Source organism: Pleurodeles waltl, chromosome 7 (genome assembly GCF_031143425.1).
Source record: "Pleurodeles waltl isolate 20211129_DDA chromosome 7, aPleWal1.hap1.20221129, whole genome shotgun sequence".
Lineage (NCBI taxonomy): Eukaryota > Metazoa > Chordata > Amphibia > Caudata > Salamandridae > Pleurodeles > Pleurodeles waltl.
Window position 1 is genome coordinate 1045281228 of NC_090446.1, and position 26278 is coordinate 1045307505.

At 46.8% G+C, this 26278-nt stretch overlaps 1 protein-coding gene across 8 annotated transcripts in view; it reads right to left on the minus strand.

The window, feature by feature from the left end:
* HELZ (helicase with zinc finger) overlaps window positions 1-26278 on the minus strand; it is a 1413339-nt gene that overhangs the window by 733881 nt on the left and 653180 nt on the right. For 7 of the 8 annotated variants that reach the window (XM_069199892.1, XM_069199898.1, XM_069199893.1 and 4 more), the window contains one exon: window positions 21128-21232. In XM_069199892.1, coding sequence (XP_069055993.1) covers window positions 21128-21232 — 105 coding nt within the window. The remainder of the gene's footprint in view (window positions 1-21127; window positions 21233-26278) is intronic. The other variant, XM_069199901.1, reaches the window with a different exon arrangement.

The following is a 26278-nucleotide window of genomic DNA, read 5'->3' on the forward strand; positions in this document are numbered from 1 at the left end:
CTGTGTGCATTTTGTTTTTTAAATCCAGCACTAGCATCAGTGTGGGTTTATTATTCAGAGAAGTTTGATACTAAACTTCCCAGTATTCAGTATAGCCATTATGGAGCTGTGGAGTTTGTTTTGACAAACACCCAGACCATATACTTAATATGAATAATAGACTTAGAGACTGTAGGGGCATATTGCTCATGCAGCTATGCCTTCACTTGTGGTATAGTGCACCCTTCCTTAGGGCTGTAAGGCCTGCTAGAGGGATGACTTACTATGCCACATGGAGTATTTTGTGTGCATGGCATCCTGAGGGGGATGCCATGTCAACTTTGCCCTTTTCTCCCCACCAACACACACAATCTGCAATGGCTGTGTCTATCTGTTAGGCGAGGGATCCCTTAGGGTGGCACAACACATGCTGCAGCGTTTAGGGACCTTCCCTGGTCACAGGGCCCTTGGTACCACTGGTACTTTTTTCTTTTTACAAGGGACTTATCTGTGTGCCAGGGATGTGCCAATTGTGGAACAATGGTACATTTTTAAGAGAAAGAACACTGGTGCTGAGGCCTCGTTAGCAGGGTCCCAGCACACTTCTCAGTCAAGTCAGCATCAATAGCAGGCAAAAAGTGGGGGGTAACTGCAACAGGGAGCCATTTTTCTACAGAGATGAAATTGAATCCTCCCTCCAAATAGACGGACATGGTCCTGCAGAACCACACTAGGAGGGCTTAGGCGCAGTGGAGGGGGGCTGTGTGGTGGCCGACCGCTGACCAGACCCTCTGGGTCTGATGGTACCACGACCACGTCCTCTCCTGGGTTGGTGTGAAGCCTGAGGACGGTGGCTAAGTTGTGGCTGGCATGGTACAGCGCCCCCTCCGAAGCCTCGAAATGGACGGAAGACAGACTGCTGTTGAGCTGGAGTTGAGAGGCCCAAGGATCTAGCCGTAGCTCGAGAATCCTTAAACCTCAAGAGCGGAGTCTGCCTTCTCACCAAAAAGGCGAGAGCCATCAAAGGGCATGTCCATGAAACTCGACTGGACATCCCCTGAAAAGCCAGTTGAACATAGCCAGGCATGACGACGTAGGGCCACTGTCGAAGCAATCCGGGGAAGCGGAAGGGAAGGCACAACGGTAAGTAGAGGCTTAGACCACCAAGCTCTCCGGGGTGCGGTGTTGAGTAGGGAAACTAGGGTCGTTTGGAGCAGGTCTACGGCGACGGCCGATTGCCCTTTTCACAGGAGCCCCTGTGCTGGGTTTGGCCCATGTTCCCAGAAGGACGTCTGTTAGGGCCTCATTGAAGGGCAACATCGGCTCCGATGTAGTCACCTCTGGCTGAAGCACCTCTGTAAGGAGATTCATCCAAGACCTCAGCTGCCTTACGCACCACCATAGCATAAGAAGCTCCCTCCTCCGTAGCCACATTGGGAGTAGAGAGCATACCGGTATCTGGAGATATGTCCGGTCCACTGGCATCCCCTAGATCCTCGTACCAGTCCTGTTCATGTTCCAGATCGTGCTCTAAAGGGTCCTCAGACCCCTCCCACTCGTCTCCTATGCCTGGATTTTCAGAATAGGGCTCAGGCAATGATCTGGGCCAAATTGGCCCCGTCGGCATCGTACGACGTCGCTTCGGATCATCCGGAACGAGGATGGGGCTACCGCCGGTGGTGGAAGAAGCGTTGACGTCGGACCCGGTGCCGGAGGAGGTCAACTGTGAGGGACCGGCACCGGTCCGGATCTGGCAGCGGATCCTGGGGTCCCCAACGGCACTTAGGCCGAAGCTGCTGACATCGAACTTGATGGGGCCCAAAGACCCACCAGAGGGTGCAGCCCACTCATAAACAAGGCGCATGACCTCGTAAAATTTCTTTATTTGAGCGGGGGTCGCTCCGGTCTCCGGAAAAGGGAGAAGACGCAGAGTTGACCCAAGCGACGGATCCGCAGAACCGCACTCGGAATGTCGACGTTCCCTAGACAGCCTGTCGGCTGACGGGCATCGCGAAGTCAAAGTCGGCTTGGATTTCTTCTTTTTGTGTATATCTTACCTGAATGAGCAGATGACCTTGAATGCGAGGAAGAGGAATTGGGGCTCTGTGAGAGGTGCCACGACCTCCTCCTACTGCGGGACCGTGACCTCCTCGGAGTCGCTCCGACCTTAGATAGCTGTCGGGCCGCAAGAAGTATGAGGGATCTCTCCCTCAAGGCCTTCGGAGCCATGGCCTGACAGTCAGAACACGAAGGGGAGTTGTGATCCTTCTTCAAGCACCAGAGAGACACTCGGTGTGATCCGTAACCAACATGGTGCGATGACATGCACCACACAGTTTGAATCCAGTCTTTCCAGAAGACATACTTCAAACAATCAAGAAAAAACCTTGAGGAAGAAAAGGGTAGCTCTTATCCGGATCTGCGCTTAACCGGCACGGAAGTAAGATAACTGACGTACATGTGCCGAGGTGGCATCTATATAGACAACCGTGACGTCACAGACGGCTCCAACAACGCTGATGACGCCACTCAGAGCCAGACGAAGTACACGGATCTGAACGATGCCACCCGACAGCGCACGCAGGATACTGCTCAGCAGAAAAATTCTAGATTCAAAGCTGATGCTAGGGAATTCTAAGGTAAGGAATCTGCAGCTAGAAGTCTCTATCAGATAAAGGAAGTGCCAGTGGATCCCACAGGGCCTATTGAGAGGATGGACTCCTTTACACTGAGGCAAGAGATCCGAAACCTGGTGCCACTAGGAGAGTGGTAGAGCCTCAGAAGTTTAGAGAGTTCATCCTCACCTTAGCCCATGACATTTCCCTAGCTGGGCATATGGGACAACCCAGACTTGGGAAAGATTAGTCAAACATTTCTATTGGTCCAATATGTCCCAGAAGGTAAGGGAGATTTGCAGCTCCTGTGTCACCTGTCCAGCAAGTGGCAAGACAGGTGGCCACCCAAAGGCCCCCGTCATTCCACTTCCAGTGGTGGGGTCCCCTTTGAAAGTGCTGGAGTGGACATAGTGGGTCCACTTGAACCTCCCACAGCCTCAGGGAACCAATACATACCAGTAGTAGTGGATCATGCTACCAGGTACCCTGAAGCAATTCCCCTTAGGTCAACTACTGCCCCTGCAGTAGTCAAGGCCCTAATAGGTATCTTTACCAGAGTGGGCTTCCCCAAGGAGGTGGTTTCTGAGAGAGGTACTAACTTCATGTCCGCTTACCTGAAACATATGTGGAATGAGTGTGGGGTGACTTACAAGTTCACCACACCTTATCATCTACAAACCAATGGTCTTGTGGAAAGATTTAACAAGACATTGAAGGGCATGATCAAGGGGCTCCCTGAAAAACTCAAAAGAAGATGAGATGTCCTCCTGCCATGCCTGCTTTCGCCAACAGAGAGGCGCCACAGAAGGGAGTAGGGTTTTCCCCCTTTGAGCTTCTTTTTGGCCGTCCTGTAAGGGGACCACTAGCACTTGTAAGAGAAGGCTGGGAGAGGCATCTCCATGAGCCTAAACAAGATGAGGTGGACTGTGTGCTTGGCTTCCGCTCAAGGATAGCAGAGTACAAGGAAAATGCAAGCAAAAACATTGAGGCCAGCCAACAACTCCCGGCTCCCAGCGCACTCCAGGACAGATGGAGTGGCCCTTGCCCAGTGCTACAAAAGAAGAGTCCGGTCACTTATCTAGTGGACCTGGGCACTAACAGGACACCCAAGAGGGTGATCCATGTTAACCACCTTAAACTCTACAATGACAGTGCAGACATAACCATGCTGATGGTTACTGATGAGGATCATGAAGCAGAGAGTGAACCTCTCCCTGAACTCCTCTCAAATGACCCTAAAGATGCATCAGTAGATGGAGCTACATATTCAGACACCCTCTTTGGCCAACAGCAAGCAGACTGCAGGCAAGTCCTACAGCAGTTCGCTGAGCTCTTTTCTTTGACCCCTGGTCAGACACATCTGTGTACCCATGATGTGGACATAGGAGACAGTTTACTTGTCAAAAATAAATATTCGGACAGTCTGACCAAGTCAAGGAAAGCATCAAAGTGGAAATCCACAAGATGCTGGAATTGGGAGTGATAGAGCACTCAGAGTCCCTGGGCTAGCCCAGTGGTCTTGGTCCCCAAACCTCACAACAAAGATGGAAAGAGAGAGATGAGGTTTTGTGTGGACTACAGAGGGCTCACCTCTGTCACCAAGACCGATGCTCACCCAATACCAAGAGCAGATGAACTGATTGAAATATTAGGTGCAGCGAAATTCTTACGTACCTTTGACATGACAGCAGGGTACTGGCAAATTAAAATGGCACCAGGAGCAAAAGAGAAAATAGCATTCGCAACACCTGATGGGCATTATCAGTTTACTGTTATGCCCTTTGGCTTACAGAATGCCCCTGCCACCTTCCAAAGGTTGGTGAATCAAGTCCTTGTTGTCTTGGAGTATTTTAGTGCAGCATATCTAGATGCTATTGCGGTCTTTAGCGCCAACTGGCAGGATCACCTGATCCACCTGAAGAAGGTTTTGCAGGGCCTGCAAGCAGCATGCCTCTCTGTCAAGGCATCCAAATGTCAGATAGGGCAGTGTACAGTAGTTTACTTGGGACACCTTGTAGGTGCAGCCATTACAACCCAAGATCAAGACAATTCTTGACTGGGAAGCTCCAGAACCCCAGACTCAAGTCAGGCGCGTTCCTTGGCTTGACTGGATACTATTGGAGGTTTGTGAAGGGATATAGATCCATAGTGACTACCCTCACAGAACTCAACTCCACAAAAGATGCTCAAGAAGGTTATCTGGACCTTAAGACTGTCAAAAGGCATTTGACACCCTAAAAGAAGCTATGTGCTCAGCACCAGTTCTAAAAGCAGACAGATGCCTCTGAACATGGGATTAGAACAGTCCTATCCCAAACCAATGATGATGGCCTTGACCAGCCTGTTGCTTTTATTAGCAGGAGGATACTCCCCAGGGAACAGCGTTGGAGTGCCATTGAGAAGGAGGCCTTGGCTGTAGTTGGATCACTGAAAATAATGAGACCATACCAGTTTGGTACTCACTTTATAGTTCAAACTGACCACAGACCTCTCAGATGGCTCATGCAGATGAAAGGAGAGAACCCTAAGCTGTTGAGGTGGTCCATATCCCTACAGGGAATGGACTTTGTAGTGGAACACAGACCTGGGACTGCCCATGCCAATGCAGATGGCCCTTCCAGGTTCTTCCACTTAGAAAATGAAGACTCTCTTGGGAAAGGTTAGCCTCATCCTCTTTCGTTTGGGGGTGGCTGGGTTGTGATGGAAAATACCACTGTTGGCATGGGTAGCCTATGCCCCAGACACTGAACTTGTAAGTGCTTTACTTACCTCAAAACTAACCTGTACTTACCTCCCCCAGGAACTATTGCATTTTGCACTGTGTCCATTTTTAAAATAGCTTATTGCCATTTTATGCCAAACTGTGTGCATTACTGTTTTGATTCAAAGTTCTATCTATTTCTACTCAAAGTACCTTACATTTAATGTACTTACCTGCAATTTGACTCTTGTGGTTCTAAAATAAATTAAGAAAATAATATTTTTCTATATAAAAACCTATTGGCTTGGAGTTAAGTCATTGAGTGTGTGTTCTCATTTATTGCCTGTGTGTGTACACCAAATGCTTAACACTACCCTTGGATAGGCCTAACTGCTCAACCACACTACAACAAATAGAGCATTAGTATTATCTATTATTGCCTCTGTCAAACCTCTTGGGGAACCTCTGGACTCTGTGCACACTATCTCTCATTTTGAGATAATATATACAGAGCCAGATTCCTACAGTTGGATTCTCTGGAAACGGGCTTCGGGCGTAGTAGTTAGACTCACGCTTCTGGAATGAGGTGACAGTCCCTTTAAAGTTAGTTTCTCAGTCTTCTTTTTTGGACAGGTCTGCTGTCCACTGGAGTTTCTTGGCCCTCGGTGATGCAGGCAGTCCCCTCAGGGCTTTTCAGGGGTCCCTGGTCCAGCATAAAGCGTCGCTTCTTTTCTTGCAGCTTTTCGAAGCAGGAGATGGGCTGGTAGGTCTGGGGCCAAGTCAGTTGGTGTCTCCTTCTCTTCTCTGTGCCGTTTTCCAGCTCAGCAGTCCTTCTTTCTTGAGGTCATCAGGAATCTGATGATCTGGGTTCAGGGTCACCCCTAAATACTAAATTTAGGGGTGTGTTAGGGTCAGGGGACAGTAGCCAATGGCTACTGTCCCTGAGGGGGTCTACACCTTCAGGGACACTTGTGCCCACTCCCTCTGAGGAGGGGGCACATCCCTATCTCTATTGGTCCTACTCCTCCAAAGCAAGATGGAGGATTTCTCAAGGAGGGGGGTCACTTCAGCTTTGGTCACCTTAGGGATAGACCTGGCTGGACGGTTGACTCTTCCTTGTTTTTCTCATTATCCCTCTGGACTTGCCACCAAAAGTGGGGGCTCGTCCGGGGGCAGACATCTCCACTGGCTCGAGTGCCCGGGGGCATTGTAACACCAGGCCTGAGCCTTTGAGGCTCACCACCAGGTGTTACAGTTCCTGCAGGGGGAGGTGTGAAGCACCTCCACCCAGTGCAGGATTTGTTTTCATTTTTAGTGAAAGAACACTGGTGCTGGGGCCTGGTTAGGAGGGTCTCAGCACACTCTCAGTCAAGTCAGCATCAATATCGGGCAAAATGTGATTGGGGGGCAAGGGTAACTGCAATAAGGAGCCATTTTCCTACAGTTAGCACTTAGACATTATGACATCCAGGAAAGCGCCTACTCAAACAGAGATCTTTACTACTGCAGTGATCAAACATTTGTTAGGTGTGCTAAAGAAAGTCTTCATCCCTAGCTGTATCACAGACTACACAGTGGGAGCTAAATATAGTGATGTCCTCCAAAAGCACAAATGCACTCTTATGCATCCAGGAAAGGAGCATTTTTAATAGAATTCCATTGCCCAGGAGGGTGAGTAAAATGTATGTTTTTTGCTCTCACAGACCTTTTTTGCAATGTTTCATTGAAATCGCCTATGTTTTCACAATCATTAGTTTATCATGCACAGGCATAGCATAGCGGTCTCTAAATAATGTACTGATGGGTGGATAATATATACCATTACATGTTATCTTCTAGAAAAGTCCAAATCCCATTCTATGAGGAATAAGGCAGCTACAGTGGTACAGAAAGGTTACCTGGGGATCAGTTTATATGTCTGCTAAATAATAGTTATTATATTAGGAACCCAACAATGATATTAACTTAGGTCAAATCAGTTCGTTTAACCATATTTATTAACTTAGCTGGCATACTGTTCCTTATGTATCAGACAGCATGGCCTCAACATAGTCTCCTCTGCCGATAATACACAACTAATTCTCTCCCTCACCAATGATCAATAGCCAAGAACAACTTCCACAACATAATGAGCGCTATCGACGACTGAATGAAAAACAGCTGCCTCAAGATCAACTCGGACACGACTGAGACCTTGATCCTGGATACCACTCCCTCTGCCAGGGATGACTCCTTTTAACCAGCTTCCCTTAGAAGTGACCCCCCTGCCCACCCACAGAACCTGGGCATCATCCTGGATTTCACGCTGACCAAGATCCGTCAAGTCAACTCCATTTCATCATCATGCTTCTACACTCTTTCTCTTCCGGAAGATCGTCAAGTGATCCCCACTGAGGCAAGACAGTCAGTCACCCACGCACTCATCAGCAGCAAACTCGACTACAGCAAGGCTCTCTATACTGGAATCACTAAGAAGCTCCAAAAAGACTCCAGAGAATTCATAACGCAGCAGCCAGACTCATCCTACATATCCCCCGCCATAGCCACATCTCCACCCACCTTAGAGACCTGCACTGGCTCTTCATCAACGAAAACATCACCTTCAAGCTCCAGACTCATGCCAGCAAAGCTATGCACAACATTGGACCGGTCTACCTCAACCACATCTCTTTCTACACCCCTGCCAGACAACTCCACTCTTCTCAACTTGCCCCTGCCGCCACCCCTAGAGTCGGGAAGAGCAGAGTGGGAGGCAGATCCTTCTCCTACCTCGCAGCCCAGACCTGGAACACGCTACCTACCCACCTCAGGCAGGCCCCCTCATTGAATAAGTTCAAGGAGGACCTCAAGACCTGGTGATACTACACCAGGTTGTCTTTTCTATACAGGTCTGCCCAGTTGGTTCACTAGTAGATGTGTATTACTGAGATTCCTATGTCAAAATGGAAAGTTTCAACTCAAAAAACTGGTTTGGATTTGACGAGAGCAGGAGAAAAGTTTACCTGGAATATTAATTGGTCATCATGGGATCTTTGCTAAATTCATTAAAACTTCATTTGGATAAGAAAACACTTTCACTCAAGAAATGTTTCAGTCTTTATTGTTATCTCCGTGTTTAAAACCCCAACCATAGTCATCTGCGGTTTTGCATATTTCGTTTTTTTTTATTCTTTTTTTAACGGAAGACTTAAATGAAATGACTGCATCTCTAAGCAGATACGCTCAAGGAACTTTAAACAGTCCTTTTCTGAACGAGGAGTAAACAAAAGCATACGACCTCATAAGCATTAGACACCGTAGGCATTGATAGGTAAGATACTTCAATGTACTTTTAAGGTTGAAGGCTGATCTAGCTATCTCAGAAGGCACAGCCTGGGCAGTTAAAAGCTACTTCTCAGTTCAAATATCTTTCTTCCTCTAAATTCCTGTGGTGAAGGAGCATTGTTCATAAATCCAGTGATGCTTCATATGATGGAGAAGTAGGACTACAAGGAAGTAACTTTTCCTTCACTATTTATAGAGCTTTGCTGTGATTTTAGCACACAGGGGAACCACGGAGACAGCAGACAGCATATAACATTTTTCAAACAGATAAAGCATGCAGCCTTGGCATACTTGGGCAGCCATGCTGTAATGAGAGCTGAGGCAGCAATGACTTACAAAAGGATGCTACTTAAAAACATACGTAATTTAATGAAAAGTTTCTGAGAAAGCCAGCAGTTCCTGCCTTTCCCTATTTAAAATAATTTTAGGTCTTCGCTGCAATTACTGGTTGGCTCTCTGATAACTATGAATTACATAAACTGTGATCCAGTGGGGCTATACAGAGTTTTAAGGTAACCTTCCTTGTATGGATAAGGCCATAATTGATTAATTCAAAGCTTAGACTCTATGTTTTTTCTAGGTAGTATCTTACAGCTCTTTTAACAGCTTATGGGGTTTTGTTTGCAGTGGTGAACTTATATTAGGGAAAAAAATGGAGAATGTGTGATTGATATACTTTGATATTTATATCAAAAACATGAGCGCGTTTTAAGAACAAGCTTTCTGTGAAAAATTGATTACAGTCTGTTAAACCAAAATGCCTGAGCTTGCACTCTAGAATTAACTGCTACCATTAGAGCACTCTTCCATGAGAGGCGATGAAGGGTAGAATAATGCATGGGTTTCAAAAGGAGAACTCATTAACTTGACTCAGATTCCATTTAACTCCAACTGAGGGTGGGTGGGAAGAAATGCAAGTCACACTGCTGACAATATTTAAGGCCTCTGAGAAAAAGCTGGAAGCTGCGATGGCAGTTGGTAAACAAATATTAGAAAACTGCAATCCAGACAACAGACATTACAATACACCAGAGCCTCTTGCACATGAAAAAAGGCTAGGACCTCAACAATTCTTACAGAAAATGTTAATGACTGTGAGATAAGAATTCAGGAGCCATTCTATTAAGTAATGTCAGGATATGGCATAATATCTCACAGTGTGCTCTACTTGGCAGAACTGGTCCAAGGAAAAGTCTTGTGTACTTCGTCGGTGCCATTTTGGAGTTATTAATGTCACCCTGAATTGCTTAGGATTGATTATTATTTGAGCCTTCTAAAATGGGCAGGTACCCAAATGGGTTTATCTGAACTGAATCATATAAAGTTAAGCACCCCTACATTAAAATCCTTAAAAAAACAGGTCTTTAGGTTCTTGCGAAAGGCAATCAAAGACAGACTATTCCTAAAGGTTTCTGGCAAATCATTCCACAACTTAGGGCCTAGATAAAAAAAAATGAATAGCCGCCCATTTGATGACTACTTGCTCAGGGAGAGGGGATAGAAAAAATGTATAAAGAAAAGTTTGACTAGTTAATAAAAAGTATATTTACCAATGATCCTCATTTCTAGTATCTAGAGTCAATGGTTTAGCATTCTGGGTTTTCTCGAATTGCAAACAAGTCTATCTGTGAGTGACACCAAAGTTCAAAGATTTGATCAAAAACTCTGCAAATGAGTATTCATTAACATCTTATACAATTTTGTGTGTATCCATGATTTCATTTTTGACACTTAATTGTTTTGCTTTCAGACTGATATTTCTGGATATCAGCTAACAGTGATAGGGCCACCAACCTAATCCTTTGTTTCTATGTATAGTACATAGCTGTATTGTCTACTTGTATCAATACATCGTTGCTGTTCAAAGGTTGGTGAAAAGATTTCAGAGCCAGCTGTACAGCGCTGAGAGAGAGGTTTCTAAAAGGGCCATTTACTTCTAGAGAGGCTTCCTTAACAATCATCTGTATTTGCTGGAAAGGGACACCTCATTATATTGTGATCGGTTGTTCACAATTGAAATAATTTCAATGCTCGTAGTAACAGCAGAAAGTTATCATTCCTTTTCTTCAAGAGTGGTCTTTCAGATATTCTTGTACTGGTCTTATATTGTCTTGCACTGGAGACGATGGTGATGAAATAAGCCATTGAGCTCAGAAAGGGAAGTACAGCACAACCTTGCTATGTTTAAGTTGTCCCATCTACTGCTGCTCATAGATAATCATATTCTAACAGGCATTTGGATCACTGAGAAGAGCCTCATAGATTATGTGCATGTGGCGTAATGTATACTGTCAACAATACTATAAATTCCATTTCTCTTCTACTGGCTCAGCAATACACAATAATGTTATACAAGATGGAGTATCTAAGTATATTATGGACATCTACAATATCATGAACGAACACAATGCAATGATTCCTTTGTTTAGGACTTAGAACAAGTTACTTACCTTCGGTAATGCATTATCTGGTGGAGACTCTATCCAGCTGCAGATTCTTTACCTTTGAATTCCCTGGTGTCAGCTTCCAATCAGGAATCTTTTTTGCTGAGCAATACCCTATGTGCGCCATCGGGTGGTGTCATTCGGATCCGCATGCATCATAAGGCTCTGTGTGGCTTTGTCAGTGTCGTTGGAGCCATTTGTGATGTCACGGTCACCTATAAAGGCACCACCCCGGCGCTCGTTCGTCAGTTCTTTTATCCACAAAACTTCCACACCAGAAGCGCAGAGTCATGGATAGAACCAACATTTGTCTATGCAAAACTAGGGCCCTGAAAAAGGTAAAGCCCTAACCATACTAGACATATCCACAGAGCGGGGAGGCATGGGTGGGTGTAAGGTATCTGCAGCTATAGTCTCTACCAGATAATGGTTACCGAACGTAAGTAAGTTGTTCATCTGATAGAGACTTCTAGCTGCAGATTCCTTACCTTTGAATAGATACCCAAGCCATAACCTCCTGGCAGTGGGCTGCGGATACTACTCCTTACACTAAGAAGTCCTGTAGGACTGATCGGGCAAAGTGCCCGTCTCTTCGTACCTGACTGTCCAGGCAGTAATGTTTTGCAAATATGTGCAAAGATGCCCACATTGCCGCCTGACAGACCTCCAGGACTGGCACACCTCGAGCTAGCGCAGTGGTAGCAGGTTTGTCCCCCACAGAATGAGCCCGAAGCCCTCAGGAGGCTGCTTCCTGACCAATGTGTAGCATATCATAATGGACCCAGCGCCAAAGGGTTCGCTTCTGCACTCTCCTTCTTTGCTCCAACGTACCCCACAAATAGTTGGTCCTCCAACCAGAACTCTTTTGTGCGGTCAAAGTAGAACAACAATGCTCTTTTTGGGTCCAGTCGACTGCTTTGCTCCTGTTCTTTAGAGGGATGCGGTGGAGCAAAGAAGGTGGGCAGGGTCATGGTCTGACCCAGATGAAATGGAGTCATCCCCTTGGGGAGAAAAGAGGCATGAGCTCTGAGAACCACCTTGTCTGGCTAGCTAGTGAGATACAGTGGCTTTGACGAGAAGGCTTGCATCTCACTCCCCCTCTCTGCAGATGTTATTGCCATTAAGAAGGCTATCTTGATGGTGAGCAGCCAGAGAAGACAGCTGTGCAAAGGCTCAAAAGGAGCACACATGAGAAATGTGAGGACAAGATTTAAGTCCCATTGAGCCATAATAAATGGCGTGGGGGAAAACTATGTACAAGCCATTTGAGGAATCTATGTACAATGGGAGATTTGAACAGAGAAGGCTGATCAGGCAGCCGAAGAAATGCTGATAAGGAAGAAAGATAGCCCTTAAGAGCCCTCAAGGCACAGTCCTGCTGGGCTAGGGAAATTATGACGAGAAGAATATCAGAAAGAGACGAAGAAAGAGGGTCAATAGACCTTTCTGTACAATAATATACAAAGCGTTTCCAAAGGCAGGCGTATACTGTTTTAGTAGAGGGACAACTGGCTGCCAAAATAACTTTACAGACTTCAGGAGGAAAGTCAAAAGCCAACAACTGCTGCTGCTCATTCTCCACGCATGAAGGCGTGGAGTTGACAGGTTCGGGTGAAAATCTTCCCCTGCTGCTGTGACAGAAGATCCTCCCGAAGGGGCAGCCTGATCGGAAGACAGATGCTCATTTTGAGTACCTCAGGATACCAGACTTTCCAATTGGGAGCCACTGAGATGACTTGGGCCCGGTTGTTCTTGATCTTCTTGAGAACTCTGGACAGTAGTGGTATGGGTGGAAAAGCATATAGGAGGCCTGAATTTCACTCATGACGAAAAGCATTGGCAAGCAATTGCTGCCATGGAAACTGCAACATGCAATACTGCTGACACTGCACGTTGTCTGCGGAGGCGAAGAGATCTAACCAAGGCTCTCCCCATTGCTGAGCGTCCTTGCGTCTCATTCGGATGGAGATACCACTCATGATCCACTTGGCATCAACGGCTGAATTTGTCGGCCCTGTCGTTCAGAGAACCTGCCAGGTGTTGAACCTCCAGGGTTAAATCCTGCTGTTCCAGCCATGTCCAGAGACGCAGAGCCTCTTTACAAAGGGCCCACGACCCCACACTGCCCTACTTGTTGCAGTACCACTTTGTGGTTGTGTTGCCCATGAACACCTGCACTATCTTCCCTTTCACAACAGGAAGAAATGCTCTAAATGTTAGCCGGATCGCCCGGAGCTCCAATAAGTTGATATGGAGCCCAGATTCCTCCGGAGACCAGTGGCCCCTGATCTCTGCCTCCCCCAGGTGGCCGCCCCATGCCAGAAGTGATGCATCTGTCACTACTGTGAGATCCCATTGGGGAAGGGAGAGGAGTCTGCCTTTACCCAATCGCAGTTCACTAACCACCCCTGCAGATCCTCTGAAATCTGAACTGTGTCGATAAGATTTCCCTGATGCTGTGCCTACTGGAACTTCAGGTCCCATTGCAGAGCCCTCATTTGCCATCTGGCATGTCTGACTAACAGGATGCAGGAAGCCATGAGCCCCAACAGCCTCCGAATATGTCTCACTGATATCCAGGATAGAGGCAGAAACATCAGTATCATAGCCTGAATATCCTGGACTTGCTGCTCGGAAGTAAAAACCCCAAAATGCTCTGTGTCCAGAACAGCTCAAATGACAGGGAGCTTCTGAGAGGGAGTCCGGTGTGACTTCGGCACGTTTATAGTGAACCCCAGCGAATGCAGGAGGTCTGTCATAGTCTGAAGGTTGGTGATGAGAGCCAGGGGCATAGGAGCCTTCAACAGCCTGTCATCGAGGTAGGGGAAGACTGAAATCCCTAACCTGCACAGATGAGCTGCCACCACTGCCATCACCTTGGAGGGCCACTATTGAGACCGAAGGGGAGCATGGTAAACTGAAAGTGCTTGTGGCCCACCTTGAACCGCAAGTAACGCCTGTGGGTGGGCAGGATGGGGATGTGAAAATACACATCCTGCAAGTCCAACGTCACCATCCAGTCTCCTTGGTCTAGGGCAGACAAGACCTGAGCAAGAGTGAGCATCTTGAACTTCTCCTTTTTGAGGAAGAGATTGATGTCCCTTAAATCCCTTAAAGATAGAGAGAAGACCCTTGTTCTTTTTTGGAATCCGAAAGAAGCGGGACTAACAACCACTGCCTACTTCTGACATTGGGATCCTTTCTAAGGCTCCCTTGGCCAAGAGAGCCATAACATCCTCGCGGAGCAAGATTAAATGATCCTTCATCAGCCGTTCTTTCAATGGAGGAAGAGAGGGAGGGAAAAGACTGGAAGGGGAGGGAATAGCCCTTCTGTATGATCTGCAAGACCCATTGTCCAATGTTATGGACCGCCAGTGAGGGAGATAAATTGAATCCTCCCCCCACTGGATGGGCATGGTCTTGCAGAACAATACTAGAAGGGCTTGGGTGTTACAGAAGAGTGGGGCTTAGTGGCGGCTGACCTCCGGCTAGACCCTCTGGATCTGAAGGTACCACCACCTTGCAGTGGATGCTGTGAAGCCGGTGACTACCTGTGGTTAGCGTGGTACTGGGCCCTACCAAAGACTCGAAAGGGGCGATAGGCAGACTGCTCGCAAATGGATGCTGAAATGCTCAAGGATCTGGCCGTGCCTTGAGAGTCCTTGAACCGCTCAAGCGCAGAGTCTGCTTTCTCACCAAAAAGGTGTGAGCCATTTAAAGGTGCTGCAAGGAAATGCCTTCTTGGCATGGTTACCCCCTGACCTTTTGCCTTTTGTTGAGGCCAGTTATGATTGAAAGTGTGCTGGGACCCTGCTAATAAGGCCCCAGCACCAGTGTTCTTTCCCTGAACTGTACCTTTGATCCCACATTTGGCACAGCCCTGGCACCCAGATAAGTCAGTTGAAAATGGTACCCCTGGTACCAAGGGCCCTGATGCCAGGGAAGGTCTCTAAGGGATGCAGAATGTCTTATGCCACCCTGGGGACCCCTCACTCAGCACATGCACTCTGCCTCACAGCTTGTGTGTGCTGGTGGGGAGCAAATGACTAGGTGGACATTGCACTCCCCTCAGAGTGCCATGCCCACCTCATACTGCCTGTGACATAGGTAAGTCACCGCTCTAGCAGGCCTTACAGCCCTAAGCCAGGGTGCACTATACCACAGGTGAGGGCATTTGTGCATGAGCACTATGCCTCTACAGTGTCTAAGCAAACCCTTAGACATTATAAGTGCAGGTTAGCTATAAAGAGTATATGGTCTGGGAGTTTGTCAAACACGAACTCCACAGTTCCATAATGGCTACACAAAAATCTGGGAAGTTTGGCATCAAACTTCTCAGCACAATAAATGCACACTGATGCCAATGTGGTATTTATTGAAAAATGCACCCAGAGGGCATCCTAGAGATGCCCCCTGAATACAAGTCTGACGCCTAGTGCTAGCCTAACCAGTTTCTGCCAGCCTGCCACAACCAGACGAGTTTCTGGCCACATGGGGAGAGTGCCTTTGTCACACTGTGGCTGGAAACAAAGCCTGTACTGGGTGCAGGTGCTTCTCACCTCCCCCTGCAGGAAGTGTAACACCTGGCAGTGAGCCTCAAAGGCTCATGCCTTTTGTTACAGCACCCCAGGGCATCCCAGCTAGTGGAGATGCCCGCCCCTCCGGCCACTGCCCCCACTTTTGGCGGCAAGGCTGGAGAAGATAATGAGAAAAACAAGGAGGAGTCACCCACCAGTAAGGACAGCCCCTAAGGTGTCCTGAGCTGAGGTGACCACTGCCTTTAGAAATCCTCCATCTTGAGATTAGAGGATTCCCTCAATAGGATTAGGGAAGTGCTCCCCTCCCCTCAGGGAGGAGGCACGAAGAGGGTGTAGCCACCCTCCAGGACAGTAGCCATTGGCTACTGCCCCCCAGAACTAAACACACCCCTAAATCTAGTATTTAGGGGCGACCCAGAACCCAGGAAATCAGATTCCTGCAACCTACAACAAGAAGAAGGACTGCTGACCTGAAAGCCCCGCCAAGACGACGGAGACACCAACTGACTTGACCCCAGCCCTACCGGCCAGACTCACGGAACCTGCACAGTGACGCACCCGACAGGGACCAGCAACTTCTGAAGCCTCAGGGGACTGCCCTGAACTGAAGGACCAAGAAACTCCCGAGAACAGCGGCACTGTTCAAAAACAGCAACAACATTGCAACTTTTTAGCAACATTCCAAGAACTCACTCTTCCTGACAGAAGCATGAGACTTCACACTCTGCACCCAACGCCCCCGGCTCGAGCTCCAGAGAACCAACACTGCAGAGAGGACCCCCAGGCGACTGCGACCTTGTGAGTAACCCGAGACGACCCCCCCTGTGCCCCCACAGGGACGCATGCGGAGAGGATCCAGAGGCTCCCCATGACCGCGACTGCCTGGAACAAAGAACCCAATGCCTGAACCAAGCACTGTACCCGCAGCCCCCAGGAACGAAAGGAACCAACCTCCAGTGCAGGAGCAAATAGCAGGCGGCCCTCTTCCTAGCCCAGTCGGTGGCTGGCCCAAGAAGCCCCCCTGTGCCCTGCCTGCACCGCTAGAGTGACCCCCGGGTCCCTCCATTGACGTCTATTGAAAACCAGACGCCTGCTAAGCATACTGCACCCGGCCACCCCTGTGCCGCTGAGGTTGTGTTTTGTGTGCCTACTTGTGTCCCTCCTCCCCACCCCCCCAGTGCTCTACAAAACACCCCCTGGTCTGCCCTCCAAAGACACAGGTACTTACCTGTTGGCAGACAGGAACCGGAGCACCCCTGTTCTCCATAGGCGCCTATGTGTTTTGGGCCCTCCTTTGACCTCTGCACCTGACCGGACCTGTGTTGCTGGTGCAGTGACCTTGGGGTTGCCTTGAACCCCCAACGGTGGGCTGCCTATGCCCAGGAGATTGAACTTGTAAGTGCTTTACTTACATGAGAAACTAACCAATACTAGTGTGCACTTTTAAAATAGCTTATTGCCATTTTAACCTATACTGTGTATGTTACTGCTCTAATTCAAGGTTCCTGTGTGGAGTACCTTGTATTTTACGTATTTAATTCAAATCTTGTGGTTCTAAAATAAATTAAGAAAATATATTTTTCTATAGAAAAATCTATTGGCCTGGAGTTAAGTCTTTGTGTGTGTGATCCTCCTTTATTGCCTGTGTGTGCACAACAAGTGCTTAACACTACCCTCCGATAAGCCTACTGCTCGACCACACTACCATGAAATAGAGCATTAGAATGATCTAATTTTGCCACTATCAACCTCTAAGGGGAACCCTTGGACTCTGTGCACACTATCTCTCACTTTGAGATAGTATATACGGAGCAAACTTCCTACAGGCATGTCCATCAAATTCGCCTGGCCATCCCCCGAAAAGTCAGGGGTACGCAGCCAGGCATGGCGTCGGAGGGCCACTGTCGAAGAAAGCGCCCTGACTGCGAGTCGGTCGTGTCCAAGCCACACCGGATGGTAAATTTGTCTGCATCTCTCCCATCCTTGACAGCTTGGATGAGTGTACTGTACGCCCTCTGGGACCTGGGGCAGCACTTGTGCCACCATATCCCATAAAGTATTGGAAAAACAGCCCAATAGGCAAGAGGTGTTTACCGACCTCAATGCCAGGCTGGAGGAAGAAAACATCTTCTTCCCAAGTTGGTCCAGCCTTCTGAATTCCCTATCCGGGGGAGCGGTAGGGAAGGCACCACAGGAAATGGCGGCTTGTACCACCAAGCTCTCCAGGGTGAGGAAACTAGGGTTGTTAGGAGCTGGTCGATGGCAGCGGCCGATTGTCCTATTCACAGAAGCCCCAGTGCTGGGTTTGGACCATGTCCCCAGTAGGACATCTGAAGGGGCTTCACTGAAGGGTAACAACAGCTCTGATGTAGCAACCCCCGGCTGAAGCAGCTTTGTCAGACTGCTTCCACTCTTCACCTGTGCCTGGCTGTTCATATTAAGCCTCAGGCACTGATCTGGGCCTAGTTGGCCTTGAGTGGCACCATGATCTTCGAGAAGTCTTGCCGACTGAAGCCCGGAAGTCAGAGCACGACTGAGTCGTGGTCCCTTTTGAGGCACCAGAGACATACCTGATGGGGGTTTGTCACCGACATGGTTTTTATAGGCGACCTTAATTTCACAGAAGGCTCCAAAGGCACTGTCGTAGCCACGTAGAGCTAGATAACGCATGTGGATCGAACAACGCCACCAGACGGCGAGGGGAGGGTACTGCTCAGCAAAAAGATTCTGTATTTGAAGCAGACGCCAAGGAATTCAAAGGTAAGGAATTTGCAGCTAGAAGTCTCTTTCAGATTTAATATATATATTTGTTTTATAACTCTATTGTATTAGGTTTATAATAAACAACTTAAAACAAAGACAAAAACAAGCAGTGCATTTCCATATGAGATACAACAATGTCCTTTGTTCTCCTGGGTGGAGGATGACGACACCTATAGGCAAAAACATGAATCATCTCCAAGCCGGCCAACAACAGCTACCTCCACTTCCCCTCCCGAAGGACCTCATATGTAACCAAGTCGTTTATAGACCATGTTTGTTAGTGTTACTATGGAACCACAGTTGGTTGTCGCCTGTATGCATAGAATAACATCCGAAGATCATCAATCATCAGTGCTCCAATCAGAGCTGGACTCCCTATCCCCGTGAAGCATTGTAATAATGTACTCCAAGCCGTTATGTCAATCAGAGCCCCTTCCTCCCTACGTGTTAGTCTCATGTTTTGTTCTTCGGCCACACCTCATTCCAAAACATCACGGGACCAACTAGAATGGGAGTGTACTCATCCAGCTTATAGCCACCCTCCGCTTAGCCAGCACCAGAGCAAGCTGTGCAAATCTGTATGGGATGCGCCTACCCGTGGTCTCTGTAATATACCCAGGAGTCAAGTCAATGGCGTTGCCTCAATCCCCAAACCGGTAACCCTGTCCAATTTCTGAACCACCACCCTCCAAAATTGCTGCACCTCCATGCAGGACCAGGCCAATGGAGAAGGAAGCACCTGCCTCCCCACATCGAGGACACCCAGTCTCCCATGTCGGTTCCATCTTATTGAGTCGAACAGGCATGATATGTACACAATGGACAAAATTTAAGTGCATCAACTTAAATCTGTGGTTACAAGAGACCATGTGTACCAGAGACAGTGCCAAATTCCAGTCCCCGTCTTCTAAAGGGTTCTCCGGTTCAGGATCCCAGGCCCTACGCGCTGTGCACTCCACCCCCACACTATCCCCACACAGCGCACAATAAAACACAGAAACCAGGTGAGAAACCTCTCCCCAATTTATTAACCCATTCAACACCTTGGACGCTGAGGGGGCCACCGGAAATCCAGACCAGACCTCTAGAGACTCACCCTCAATCTTGGCATATTGCAAGAACTGTCCAGCGCTCAACCCGAATGTATTGCGCCCCTCCTGAAAGGAAAAACTCCCCATTGGGAAATAAATCACCCGCCACCAAGCAACCACCATTCTCTAAGCCTCCATTGACATTAAAGTATACATATCCCAAAAGGGGGCCAAACTCCAAATCTTCAGCTCCCTAACAAACAGGGCACGTCGGAGTATTTTCTTAACCGCATGCTCCCAGATCCCAGCCGTAGTCTTAACTAAGTAGGGGACAGGAGTCACTGACCTACCGCCAGACATTAATGCGTGCACCAGCGCCTCCTCTCCCAGCATGCCAGAAAATAGTCACTTCCCCCACTTGTCCGTCTGTGTCATCCACTTAGCAGCATGTTGTAAATGAGCTGCATAATAATAAAGTCTAATATTAGGAAGTGCCAAGCCTCTATCTTCCATATCTCTTTGTAACGTGGACAACGCCACCCTGCTGAGACGGCCAGCCCAAACCAAGGAAATCAATAAGCTATCCAGACAATTAAAAAGCGCATCTGTCAGAGGAAACAAAGAATTCTGGACCAGGTAAAGACACCGCAGCAATAACACCATCTTGGCCACAGCCGCCCTTCCCATCATGGATAAAAGCAACTTATTCCAACAAACCCTTCACCACCCGTTCCACATTGTGCGTCAGATGTGCCGTCGTCATATGTGTAACCCATATGCCCAAATAATGAAAACTTTATCAGATTTAATATTACATTAATATTCTTATGATGAAGAAAATATATTTAGATGACTATCTAAATACATTTTGTACAGTGTAGGATTAGTGCCCCACAAACAAGCTTCGAATAGGTGTATCAAGAAAGATGTGGAAGTCCTAATGAAGGCTGCCTAAATAACTGAAATACAGTGAAAAAGTAGTGCTGATAAAATATGAGAAAACATATATAAAGGGATACTTGTAATGGATGAAAACCTGGTAAAAGGTATGTATTATGAAAGGGGTTCTCCCATGCAATTTATGTTGATACATAAGATGCACAGAGGATAATGGAAAAAACACAAATTATAATAGCTACTGGGGCAGATACAAGTTGGATATTCTTATGAGATAAATTATTTACTGACTGTAAAATAAAAAGCTATTTTGTATTTCGTAAATAAAACTATCACTGCACCATTGGACTCAGTGCCTTCTTAAGTTGATGTTCTCATTTTTTCAATTTGTAGTGGCAGTACCTTTTAGGTGTGTTTAATGATGACCCCAAAAGCAGCCATAACATTTGATGGGAACATTCTAATCTAGGAGCTAGAGGTAACCAATTCTCCCATTTTGACCCAACAGGGAAAAACACAAAGCTATCCAGAGCTGTCCACCAAGAACAATCAGCAGTCAGAAGTGTCAGTGTTGGGTGAGCTAAGGGTTCATCCGAGCCATTGGTAAACAAATGGTTTAAAACACTATCTGGCTTATACATGAGAATATAAACATTTACAAACAATGTGATGCAAGTTAAATACTATACATTATTATAAGATTAAATCAGTTCCATATGAGGATAGTAATTAAAAGAGTGGATTAGAAGACCAAAGGAAATTGATACGAAAATACATTTGCTGAGCATACAAAGTATAGAACCATTTAAAACCAATAGTGCTTAAGTATATATACCTGAGAGGTCTTGCCTGGGGATTGCCAGCTTCAACATAGGGATGTAAATAGTCCTTTATGTAAAGGTCAGCTGCACTATTAGAATGGGTGCAAATAAGTACTCTGCTGATAAAAAGGACAGGAAAAAACACTGATTAAACATAGCAATTGTACTATAAAGCACACAAAATATGAACTATTAAGATGCATATTTCTTTCAAAAGGAGTACACTTGTGCTATAGAAAAAACAATCTCCAATTAATTTCTTTCAATATTAAAATGAAAAATGAATAAGTATTTTTAAAAATCATATTTAATTTAGACAGTAAAACATCTGAGCCTTCCATGGACAGAGAAGTCTTCAATTATCTTAACATTTCATTCTTAAGCATGGGGGCAAAATGAATAGTATAGTACCAACATGTGAGTATCCATCTCCACACTGTCTCAAAATAAAGATCTTTAGGATAGTATGAGGACGATGTTCATGTCTTCTATACCTTTTCCCAATAAATGGCACTTGCATGCTCCATTCTGGACAGAGGAAGTAATGTGGAAATGCTACTTTAACCACCTATAAAGGTGACATCAGCACTGCTAACACCAGTCTCACCACCACACTATTTTCTCACTCCACACAGGAAGGAACAAAGAAGGAGCCAAAAGAAAAACAAATGCTAGCACAGAATGGAACGAGAAGATGTGAAGAGGCACTTTTTCCCCAGTGGTGGTCATGTGCATTAAACTGTTCAAGGAGCTGATGAAAACGAACCACCTTAACCGCTACGGTGCCTTGGATGAGGTGATCTCGTCCAAGGCACCGGATCCCGGGTGCCTTGGACGAGATCACCTTGTCCTGCACCCGGGAACTGGGGGAGCGCTAGCGCTCCCCCCATGGGCCCCCTACCCACACCTCCCTGTCGTGGATGGAGGGGGTAGCCCTTCCCCTTCCACCCGACCCCCCCCCTCGGCAATCCAATGACATCAGCATGCTCACAGTGCACCAACGTCATCAAATATTGCCGAGGGAACAGGACCTTCAGGTAAGTCCTTCCCTCTTTGGGGGTTGGGGGGAACGGGGGTTGGGGGGGAGGGGAGGGGTTGGGGAGAACAGACACTGGAAAAACCCTTTCCTTTCCCCCCTATGCCTGTTTTCAGTGGATTCCTGCTCCAGATCGCGGGCGGGGCCCACGATCGTGGAGCAGGAATCCCCACTAGGCACCAGGGATTTCCATTTGGTGTTAGTTTTGGGGGCGACCCGTTCGGCAAGGGTCGCTCCCATTGGGGGCAAATTTTTTCAGTATTTCGGGCCCCAGGGTGGGCCGAAATCCACTAGACACCAGGGAAATTATGTTGGGCATGCATATTTTTTGGCAGATCTGCCCCCGGGGGGGGGGCCGCAAACCACTAGACACCAGGGAAATTATTTTCTTTGTTTTAGGGCAGCGACCCCTTAGGCAAGGGTCGCTGCCCCGGGGGCAATAATATTTTTATATGTTTCGCCCCCCCGGGGCTAGATAGGCCATGTTTTTGGCCAATCTGGCCCTCTGGGGGGAGGGGGGTGAAGCCCACTAGGCACCAGGGATTGTGAGGTGTGTGTGTGTTTTGTGTGTTTGGGGGCACCCCTTGGGCAAGGGTCGCCCCCCCCAAAGGGGGGAAATTTCGTATTGGCCATCTCTGCCCCCCTTTGGGGTAGGTGGGGCTATTTTTGTAGGCTCATCTGCCCCCAAGGAGGGCAGAAACTACCAATACAGCAGGGATTTTATTTTTTGATTCCCCTTTTTTTGCCCCCCGTTTGCCTCCTTTGGCAAGGGTCGCCCCCTAAAGTGGGCACAGAGCTGTTGGCCATTTCTGCCCTCCTTGGGGGCAGTTCGGTCAATTTTCTTTTTATACCCATGGGCAGAATCCATTTATGCACCAGGGATCCTGTGTGCGTGTGTTTTGTGTGGGGGGGGCGGCACCTTTGGCAAGGGTCGCCCCCCAAAGGGGGCACGTTACTGCTGGCCATTTCTGCTCACCTTGGAGGCAGATCAGCCTAATTTTTTTAGGCCCATCTGCCTCCTATTGGGGCAGAAGCCACTTAGGCACCAGGGACAATTTCTAAGTTCTTGGTGGTGGGGTGTTTGTCAACTGGAGAAGTATTTGTGATTATAACAGTTTATTTCTTCTTTTTGTTCGAGTTCAAAGCTTTTGCTTCCTTTGCTGTGGATCCTTGCGGCTTTGGCAGTAGCTGTCCTGCGGTTTGCATAGTTGCACGTTTTAGGTAAGTGAAAGCAATTTACTCCAAAAGAGTATTGTTGACATGCATGAAGGACATGTTTGTAGGTGGTGTACTAAATGCACTATTGTGTGTGAAATTGTCCTTAGATTTGAGCACAATGATATTTGTGTTGTCATATGCCGAATTTGCTTTTTTCTTTTTAATGGGATCTCATTGGGGATTGCTGTGTCTGTGCAGAGTAGTTGCTAGTGAGTAGCTTTTTCAGGCAAGTGACTGGTATAGTTTTTTAGTACATAACTCTTTGTGATAAAGCTACACTTTGTTTATTACTTATTTTAGTGCTAGTTGTTGTTGCCAATCCATTTGTTGTTAGTAAGGATCATGGCTAGCCGCAGAGTGACCACTCAGCAGGTTGTTGGCATGCTCTTTAGTTGTCTTCAGACTATGATTACGAGACTGACTCTGCATCTGAGGCAGAGGAGGAAGTGAGAGATTCTGGCAGTGAGTTTTCTGTTCGAGAGTATTCTTCTGATGAGGAAGCTAATCTCAGTGCAGATGAAGGGCCTGTTGTAGAGGAGGACATTGATGTGCCAAGAGTGTAGCAGCCTGGGGCTGAAGGGTTTCCCATTAGAAGACCTGACACCTGGATTGCCCCAAACATGGAGCAGCCATAGTTACCTCCATTTACTGGTCTCCCAGGGTGTCGAGTCAATATGGAAAACTTTTTGCCTGTCCATTTCTTTCACTTGTTTATGGACAATGTATTTTTGGAAGAGATTGTAGAGTAGACTAATTGTATGCAGAGCAATATTTGAGGGACAACGCTGCCAGACATAGGCCTCAGTCTAGAGCTATTCAGTGCGTTCCCACATATCTGGAAGAGATGAAAAGGAAAATGTCACTTACCCAGTGTACATCTGTTCGTGGCATTAGTCGCTGCAGATTCACATGCTGTGCATAGTCCGCCGTCTGGTGTTGGGTCGGAGTGTTACAAGTTGTTTTTCTTCGAAGAAGTCTTTTCGAGTCACGAGACCGAGGGACTCCTCCCAGTTAGGTTCCATTGCGCATGCGCGTCGACTCCATCTTAGATTGTTTTCCCCGCAGAGGGTGAGGTAGGAGTTGTGTATGCTAATAATAGTGCCCATGCAATGGAATAAATACGTATGTACAAATGAAGGTTTAATGTAATATATTTACAAATGTACAAATGTTCAAGATTTACTTCTAAACGGCTACAGGCTGCCGGGGAGGAGGGTGGGCGCATGTGAATCTGCAGCGACTAATGCCACGAACAGATGTACACTGGGTAAGTGACATTTTCCGTTCGGTGGCATGTGTAGCTGCAGATACACATGCTGTGCATAGACTAGTAAGCAGTTATCTCCCCAAAAGCGGTGGTTCAGCCTGTAGGAGTTGAAGTAGTTTGAAATAAAGTTCTTAATACGGCTTGACCTACTGTGGCTTGTTGTGCAGATAACACATCTACACAGTAGTGTTTAGTAAATGTATGAGGCGTAGACCATGTTGCTGCCTTACATATGTCGGTCATTGGAATATTTCCTAGAAAGGCCATAGTAGCACCTTTCTTTCTGGTTGAGTGTGCCTTTGGTGTAATAGGCAGTTCCCTCTTTGCTTTAAGATAGCAGGTTTGGATGCTCTTTACTATCCATCTGGCGATACCTTGTTTGGAAATTGGATTTCCTGTATGAGGTTTTTGGAAGGCAATAAATAGTTGTTTTGTCTTCCTAATTTCTTTTGTCCTGTCAAAGTAGTACATTAGTGCTCTCTTGATGTCTAATGTATGTAGTGCTCTTTCAGCTATTGAATCTGGCTGTGGGAAGAACACTGGTAATTCCACTGTTTGGTTTAAGTGGAACGGTGAGATAACTTTTGGTAAGAATTTTGGATTTGTTCTTAGAACGACCTTATTTTTGTGTATTTGAATAAATGGTTCTTGTATGGTAAACGCCTGTATTTCACTTACTCTTCTTAAAGATGTGATGGCAATGAGAAATGCAACTTTCCACGTTAAGTATTGCATTTCACAAGAGTGCATGGGTTCGAAAGGTGGACCCATGAGTCTTGTCAAGACAATGTTGAGGTTCCATGAAGGAGCAGGTGGTGTCCTTGGTGGTATAATTCTCTTTAGGCCCTCCATAAACGCTTTAATGACAGGTATTTTAAATAGGGAAGTTGAATGAGTAATCTGCAGGTAAGCAGATATTGCTGCTAGATGTATTTTTATGGAAGAGAAAGCTAGATTTGATTTATGTAAATGTAGTAAATATCCTACTACATCTTTTGGAGATGCATGCAATGGTTGGACTTGATTATTATGGCAGTGACAAACAAATCTTTTCCATTTACTCGCATAGCAGTGTCTAGTGGATGGTCTTCTAGCTTGTTTGATGACCTCCATACACTCTTGTGTAAGGTTTAAGTGTCCAAATTCTAGGATTTCAGAAGCCAAATTGCTAGATTCAGTGATGCTGGGTTTGGATGCCTGATCTGTTGTTTGTGTTGTGTTAACAGATCTGGCCTGTTGGGTAGTTTGACATGAGGTACTACTGACAGGTCTAGTAGTGTGGTATACCAAGGTTGTCTTGCCCGTGTTGGTGCTATTAGTATGAGTTTGAGTTTGTTTTGACTCAATCTGTTTACTAGATATGGAAGGAGAGGGAGAGGGGAAAAAGCGTACGCAAATATCCCTGACCAATTCATCCATAGAGCATTGCCTTGAGATTGCCGGTGTGGGTACCTGGATGCGAAGTTTTGGCATTTTGCGTTCTCTTTTGTTGCGAACAGATCTATTTGAGGTGTTCCCCAAATTTGGAAGTAAGTGTTCAGGATTTGTGGGTGAATTTCCCATTCGTGGACCTGTTGGTGATCCCGAGAGAGATTGTCTGCTAGCTGGTTCTGGATCCCTGGAATAAACTGTGCTATTAGGCGA